Source organism: Elephantulus edwardii, unplaced genomic scaffold, assembly GCF_000299155.1.
Source record: "Elephantulus edwardii isolate Elephantulus edwardi_28Jun2011 unplaced genomic scaffold, EleEdw1.0 scaffold00335, whole genome shotgun sequence".
NCBI classification, from domain to species: Eukaryota; Metazoa; Chordata; class Mammalia; order Macroscelidea; family Macroscelididae; genus Elephantulus; species Elephantulus edwardii.
Window position 1 is genome coordinate 71,276 of NW_006400085.1, and position 8,191 is coordinate 79,466.

Below are 8,191 nucleotides of genomic sequence, written 5' to 3' on the forward strand. Positions count from 1 at the left end.
GAGTTGGACAGTGACCAAGGAGGATAGAAGGGGAATTGATGCCTTTGAGCTGTGGTGCTGGAGAAGAGTATTGAGAATACCATGGACTGCCAAGAAAACAAACAGATTCATCCTGGAGAGGGTTAAACCAGGCTGATGTCAGAGATGGTGCGTGTGATTGGCACAGCACAGAGCAGAGTTTAGAGCTGTTGTACATAGGGTTGCTATGAGTCGCAAGTGACTCAATGGCACAAAACAACAACAACATATAAGAATCAAGGAAAATGAAAACTAGAACCCAAAATTTGTATGTACTTTCTGCCATTGAAGTTGTTCTTAGGTGCTTTCAGGTCAACTAAGCCTCAAAGCAATGCTGTGAACAACAGATCTTAACTTTCTCTGTCCTGCATTATCTTCGATAGTCTTGTCATCTTATTAGTCACTGTAGCAATCTGCCTAGTTGAAGATCTTCCTCTTTTTTTGCTGACCCTCCACCTTTCCCAACATGGTGTCTCTCTGTAGGGACTGGTTCCTCCTGAAAATACAGCCAAAGTAAGTGAGACAAAGTTTCATCATTCTGGCCTCATGACTGGTTAGACTTCCCTCAAGACAGGTTTGTTTGTTGTATTAACAGTCTATAGTTTATTCAGTATTCTCTGCCAACAGCACAGTTCAAAGGGAACACTTCTTTTTCGTTCTTCTTTACTCATTATCCACCTTTCACATGCATAGGAGACAATTGAAAATGCCATGGTTTGGACCAGGTTTTGGTCTTTAAGCAGGCATCTTTGAGCTTTAACAATTTGGAGAGGTCTTGAACAGCAGATTTTCCCAATGCAGCTTGTCTTTTGATTTCTGTGCTCCAATCCCGAAGGCACGCAATTCGAATCCACCAGCTGCTCCTGTGGATGAGCAACTTCTCCCATGTGATTGACTGCTTCGAAAACCCTCTGGAAGGTCAGCTCTGGGCTGATTGCGACTTGACAGTACACAACAACAATAACATTACCATAGGTGTGAACTGCGGATCCAAGTAAAATGAAATAATTTATAACTTTAATCTTTTCTCCATCTGTCATTATGCTGCCTATTAGTCCAGCAGTGAGGATTTTTGTTTTCTTGATGTTGAGGTGTAACCCATATTGATCTTCTGCAATAAGTACTTCAAGTCTTCTTCACTTACTGCAAGCAAAGTTGTGACATCTACATAATGTATATTGTTGATGAGTCTTCCTCATTCTGATACCCTATTCTTCTTCATAGTATCCAGCTTCTGTAATTATTCAGCCCACAATTCAGCATATATATTGAATAGATGTGGAGAAAGGTTAAAAACTTGACTCATACCTTTCCTGATTTTAAACAATGCACTGCTTCCTTGCTTTATTCAGACAACCACTTCTTGGTCTATGCATAGGTTTCGTTTGAATGCAATGAAGTATTCTGGAATTCTCATTCATATTGTAAGCCGTAATTTGATGTGATCCATATAGTCAAATGCCTTTACATAATCAATAAAATAAAAGAAAATGTCATTCTGGTTTTTTCAGCTTTTAGCCAAGATCGATTTGACATCAGCAGTGATATCAGAGTGCCATGACCTCTTCTAAATCCAGCTCGAGTTTTTGGCATTTCCCTATTGATGTATTGTTTCAGCTGTTTCTTAATACTCATCAGCAAGATTTTACTTGCATATGATACTAACTATATTCTTCAATTATTTCCATATTCTGTTCAATCACCTTTTTGGGGAATGTAAACAAATTCGGATCTCTTCCAGTTAGTTCCCAGGTAGTGGTCTTCTTTATCTCTTGACTGATTGCATCAGTTTACTGAAACACCTCTGTTGGTATTTCATCAATTCTTGGGGAAGTATTTTTGGCCAGTGCCTCAGCGCAGCTTGGACCACTTCCTTCAGTACTGTTGGCTATTGATCATATCTTACTTCTGCAAGTGACTCAATGTCAACCAGGGTTTTTTTGATACAGTGGCTCTATGTATTCCTTCTATCTTCTTTTGATGCTTCTTCAAAATTTTCCTGTAGAATTAATCTTTTAGCATTGCAGCTGAAGGCTTGAATTTGTTCTTCAGTTTTTTCAGCTTAAGAATGCTGAGTGTGTTCTTTCCTTTTGGTTTTCTAATTCCAGCTCCTTGCACATTTCATTATAATACTCTTTTTCCTTCTTGAGCTGCTCTTTGATATCTTCAGCTCTTTTGCTTTAGCATTCTTTCCCCTTGTTGTGGCTTCTTTTCACTCCAGTGCCAATTTCAGAGTCTCTTCTAATATCCATTTTGGGCTTTCCCATATTTTGTTGTTGTTATGTGCCATCAAGTTGCCTGAGACTCATAGCGACCCTGTGTACAACAGCCCTAAACCCTGCTCTTTCCCCTGGCAATCTCATTGTCTCCGACACGCCTACCCCATTACCCCAATGACGGAATCAGTCCATCTCACTGAGGGTTTTCCTCTTCTGTACTGTCCTCTACCCTCCCAAGCATGATGTCCCTCTCCAAGGACTGGTCCCTCCTTGCAAACATATCCAAAGTATGTCAGATGAAGCTTCAGAATCCTTGCCTCCAAAGAGCAGCCTGGTCTCACCCTCTCCAGGATGAACTTGTTTGTTCTCCTAGCAGTCCATGGTATATTCAATACTCTTCTCCAGCACCACAGCTCAAAAACATCAGTTCTCCTTCTATCATCCCTAGTCATTGCCCATTTTTCTGATGCATAGCAAGTAACTGAAAAGACCATGGCCTGTATCAGGTGCACTTTAGTCTTCAGACTAACATTGTTGCTCCTCAGTACCTTAGAGAGGTGTCTGACAGCAGACTTTCCCAGTGCAATTCGTCTTTTAATGTCCTGGCTGCTGGTACCAAGAGTGTTGATTATAAAGCCAAGCAAACTAATGTTGTCAACAATGTCTATCATGATGCTGTTAATCGGCCCAGTGGTGAGGGTCTTTGTTTCTTGATATTGAGCGTCAATCCATATTGAAGGCTGCAATCCTTGACCTTCTGCATCAAGCACTTCCAACATTACAGTGTTTTAATGTCTTCCCATTAGCTAGTTAATGATATCTGGTACTCCTTAGAGGGAAAGGTGGCAAACCTTTGTCTCTCATACTTTGCGCATATTTAGGCAAGGAAAGGCTAGTGCTTGGAAAGGGACATCATTCTTAGAAAGATGGTCAGTGAAGCAGGGTAATACCTCAACTGGATGAATTGACACAGTTACTGCAACAGTGAGCTCAACTGTGTCAGAGATGACGAAGATGGCACAGGAGAGGACAGGGTTTAGATTAGTTGTTCAAGTCATACTTGATGACAAAATAACAACAACAACGTCAGGGGGTAAAGGAAATGTGGAAATACTTTAATTGTATTTAAAGCAAACAAAGATTGTTTTGTAAATTTTTAAAATATTTATTTTCTTGAAATTCTTTACTTTTTTGTAGAACCACACTAAATGATGCCTATAACTCCAACTGTTTTATTGTCATTTTAATTGTACTCATTCTTTTTCCTTTAGCACCATTTTTGCACAGACATTTAAGTGCCTGCGTTCTTGTAAGTGGCAGAACTGGAATTCAGACCTAGATGATCAGCCTCCAAATTCTAACAGCTTTTTCCTGAATTGTTTTAATTGCTAGAATGTTAAAGCATGCAGATAGTTTCTGAGTTTTAGAAGCTCAACTTCTGTACAAGTTATATTTGTGTACATCTTGAAACCAGTTGTTTTAAATTGGCCCGATTTACTTATTTTTTTCATCGGTCATTGTCATTTGCTGCATGTGTAGCTTTTAAATCATTGAAAAGATTTCAGCCCTTTTCTTGCAATAAAGTAAGGCTAATTAATAACTATATCTATTTGACTCACAAATTTCTCTTAAAGACACTGTTAGGAATGATCTGTGTCATAAGCTGGAGATTATTTGCTTTAATATATAATGATGATCAGGTCCTTTAACTTATGCCCATCCATTTCTCCAAGTGCATTATTTACACTTTCAAAATCTGCTTGTGTAGGAAGGGAATGCTGGTGGCCTCGTTCCTAGGGAGTTGCTCTGTTAACTCTTGAGTAGCACTTTTCTGGTCATTTGAATCCACTAGAAGCTTTGCAGGATGGACTGTCTCCTCCTAGCAATTTACAGCATCAGAAACCCACTGGAGGGACAGCTCTGAGTTGGTTCTGATGTCAATTCATTTGTGTTTTGAGTTTTTCGTTGTTAAAATGATTCTTTGTACTTAGATAATGTGGGACAATAGACTATAAATAAGAAGAAAATGAAATTATTTTGACAGTGCCTGTTGTTTTGTGCACAATAACATTGACTTAAGGGAAAGAAGAATTTAATTTTCCAAAAGCACATCTGTTCTTCTCTGCCCATCCCAATAAGTCCATTATAGTGGTGGACAAAGATTGACTTGTTGGTTTCTTTTGTTTTAGTGGCCAATAAGACATGGTATAATTGAAGACTGGGATCTTATGGAAAGATTCATGGAACAAGTGATTTTTAAATATCTTCGTGCCGAACCTGAGGATCACTATTTTTTAATGGTGAGTAAGAGGAATAACTTAACTAAGAAGGTTCTAGAACTTCATATTTCTGGAGTTTTTAAGCTGAAGATGTTCTTCTCAAGGGAATTTTTTTATTCCTTCTAAAAATATTTGTATGAGTCAGTTTCTTTGGTTCTTTTCTTTGCAAATAATGGGAAGCTTAACCCAAATATCTGAAATCATGGGGTGATTTGCTATCTTCTAAAATGAGAAGGACAGACTGAGGGGGTTGCAGGATGGGTTATTTTGGCAGCACAGAGATGACTTGTAGGCCCCACATGCTTTCATCTTTCAATATTTAACTGCTTTTGCCTGGCCTTGTATGTTGGTTCCTATCAAGTATGAAGATGGCTTCCAGAGTTTCTAACATCGCCTTTTCACTTATGGGCTTTCAGAGATAGAGAACGGAAGTTTTTCCTTGCACTATACTTTTGAAGAATCAAGAAATCCTTTCCCAAAAACCTTACCAGGAGACTTGACTCTTCTGCCTTTGCCCACCTAAATTAGTCAGTACCTAGAGGGGTGGATTTACCTTAACTGGCTGAAATGAACAAGAATCGCTTCCTCTGCTGGGCTGAAGAATCTGTCTCTGAACATCAAGGTCCTAGGAAGATGAAAATCAAGGCTCCACCACCAAGGAAGATGGTAAAAGTGAATTTTGGTGAACCAACTGTATAGTTTAATTTCTTGTGAAGTAGTCAGATAACTATGGTTATTTCCAGTTATTATGGCAGAGAAAACAAAGTAAAAATGCACTTTTTCAGACTTGGAATCCTATTGTAAAGTAAAACTGAGCCAAGTTGTAGGCCCTGATTGTGGTATTTAATTGATCTTATTCAAATAAAATAAAAAATAGTGAAATGAAGAAATATCTCCTGGTTATGGGATCTGTTCTAATTGTTCTAGTCACAATTACATATTTTATTCCAGGAAATGCTCCTTTCAAGTTAAAATTAGCTGTATGTGGAAAATGCTTGCTTTATATAGAACAATTTCTTGTAACACAAACTGAATATTAAAGCCTACATAATTTTAGCTTTGGATTTTTTCCCTACTCCTACCTTGTCAAATAGTCCAAGATTCGGTTATATAATTATTTCTAATGTGAGAGTATGAAGTATTCTTTAGAATATCCTAGTTTGAAATATTTTAATGACAAGGGCAGTTAATTGAATTTTACGTATTTTATGTATGTGTTTTACATTTATAAAGGATAGTCCTTGAAAGTATTCTGATTTCTTCCCCCCCCCCCCGGATAATTCTACTAGGATTACCTAGTATGAGTCGTGTATGTTAGAGGCCACTTGATGTATTTTTCCTTCCTATGCTTCTGTAGTGGTTCATAGAAAAGAAAATGGAGTCAAGAAACTGACAATTTGTGAGTGGCTTTGTTTTTGTAGCCAAAATAAATCACAATCCCCACCTGTCAGATTTGCAGTTTTTCTTCTCTGCGGCTTCATACAGCTAAATACCTGTTGAGTAGGATTTTGGGATAAGACACTTTTCCCAGCTGCTTCATCCTTTCTGCCCCAGCTTGCCTTGCTAGGAGTTGTTTCCTCAAATTTCCCTTAAAATTCCACCTGATCTTAGGCTTGGGGACCAAATGCAGACACAAGGACAGAACCCACAGTAATTTTTTCTACCTCTCTGGGAAATTTTTACCAAAAAAATTTCTACTTAACCTAATACTTAAGATGATAAGTGCATACCTGCCTGCAGTAAAGGTTCAAGAGTAACCAATTTTATGAAATCAAAGACTTGTATTTGTTGTGCTATGACTTTCCAAGTCAAGTTTGTTGTGTAGTATGATTGAAGAAATAATGAAAACGGTAAATTTTGCTTATGCTGCTATTATTGTCAGTTAATAAGAGTAGTTAAAAGAATAGCAAGACAGAGTATGGATATATATAGCCAAGTGATAGAAATTAATGGAAAACATTTATAAAGCTGCTGTGTCATGTGAAGAACAAAAAAAGTGTGAGTGATCCAAATTCTGAGTCCATAAAAACAGCTCACAAAATTGTCCTGTATACACACACCCCCATATAGAAAGAGACAGAGTCACACACACACAGAGACAGACTCATGCTATGTATGTGGCTTTAATAGATGTTAGGTGAAAGTGTTGCAGTTTTTACAATACTAAATTCCTAGAACCATCTATTTCAAAGAATTTTAGTACTCTTAAGTGGAAATTTTTTTTGACATCAAGAAGACAAAACTCCTCACTGCTGGATGGACCAATAGGTAACAAGGTAGTTGGAGAAAAAATTGAAGTTGTCAACAATTTCCTTTTCTTGGATCCACAACAAAATCTGTGATGGTGTTGGGAAAATCTGCTGTCAAGGATTGGTCTCTTCAAAATTGCTAAAGAGAAAGGAAGTCAGTTTAAAGACCGAGATGTGCTTGATCTAAGCCGTGGTATTTTCAGTTGTTTCCTGTGTGTCTAAAAGATGGACAGTGGATAAAGATGACCAAAGAAGAACTGATATATTTGAATTGTGATGCTGGTTAAGAGTACTTGAATATCCCATGGACTGCCAAAAGACGAAACAAATCCATTTTGGAGTTAAGTGCAGCCAGGGTGCTTCTCAGAGGCAAAGATGGTGGAACTTTATCTCACATTCTTTGAGGTCAGTATTAAGGTTTTTGGAGCTCATTTTGCCTGTTGATACTCATTTGATTCAAGAACCACAACCCAGGTACTATTGTGAACATTCTCTTAAATGGAAGAACATAGATTTTTTTTTTAAAAGGTGGTTAATTATTTTTGACACTGAGTAATAGAGATTTGAAAAGCAATGTTTTAAACAGATTATGGGTTTTGTTTTTCTTAAATAAATTAAAAATTATAAGGGAGCTCTGGTGGCCTAGTGGCAAGAAGCTGCACTACAATCTCAGAGGCGCGTGGTTTGAATTCATCAGATACCTGCTGGAGAAGGAGGTACAATCTCTTCCTGTACCAGTCAGATCCAGTTTGAATGTACACACATACACACATAATAATAAAATAAAAAAAATTAAAAATTGTATGAAGGAAGTCTGTTACTGGTATGACAACTCCCTGGTGTTATTTGGAATCTTTTTCTTACATTCTTAGTATATGATTTCCATTCTGAGAAAACTTCCTGAATCCATCTTGGTTACTCCCAGTCATCATCTCTACTTTCCAGGAAGGAAGAAGGCAGTAAGGAGAGAAGTAAATTTACTATTTGTGATTACTCTCAATCTTGTAAGAAGATATATCCATCAACTTTTACTTAAATTTTACTGATCAGAACCTAAACAGTCACTTTTTTCACAAGGAAGTAGAAATCTTGTTATAAAGATGACACAATTTCACTTGTTGACAGTTAAGAAGGTTTGAAGCACTTACTGAAGAAGATTCCTTCAAAATTGATTACACTTCAACATCAAGAAGAAAGCCTTCAGAACTGATTCCACCTAATCGTCGAGAAAAGTCCTCACAACCAGGCAAATAGGCAACATCATGATGGATGAAGAAAGATTGAACTTGTCAGGATTTCATTTTGCTTTACTCTATAAGCAACACCCATAAAGGTTGTTGTTGTTGTTGTTATGTGCCGTCGAGTCGCCTGCGACTCATAGCGACCCTATGTACAACAGCCCTAAACTCCGCTCTGTCCTGTGCCA

At 37.7% G+C, this 8,191-nt stretch overlaps 1 protein-coding gene across 1 annotated transcript in view; it reads left to right on the forward strand.

Moving 5' to 3' along the window:
* ACTR3B (ARP3 actin-related protein 3 homolog B (yeast)) overlaps nt 1-8,191 on the forward strand; it is a 151,676-nt gene that overhangs the window by 49,946 nt on the left and 93,539 nt on the right. Inside the window, exon 4 of the mRNA XM_006901576.1 lies at nt 4,427-4,537. Coding sequence (XP_006901638.1) covers nt 4,427-4,537 — 111 coding nt within the window. The remainder of the gene's footprint in view (nt 1-4,426; nt 4,538-8,191) is intronic.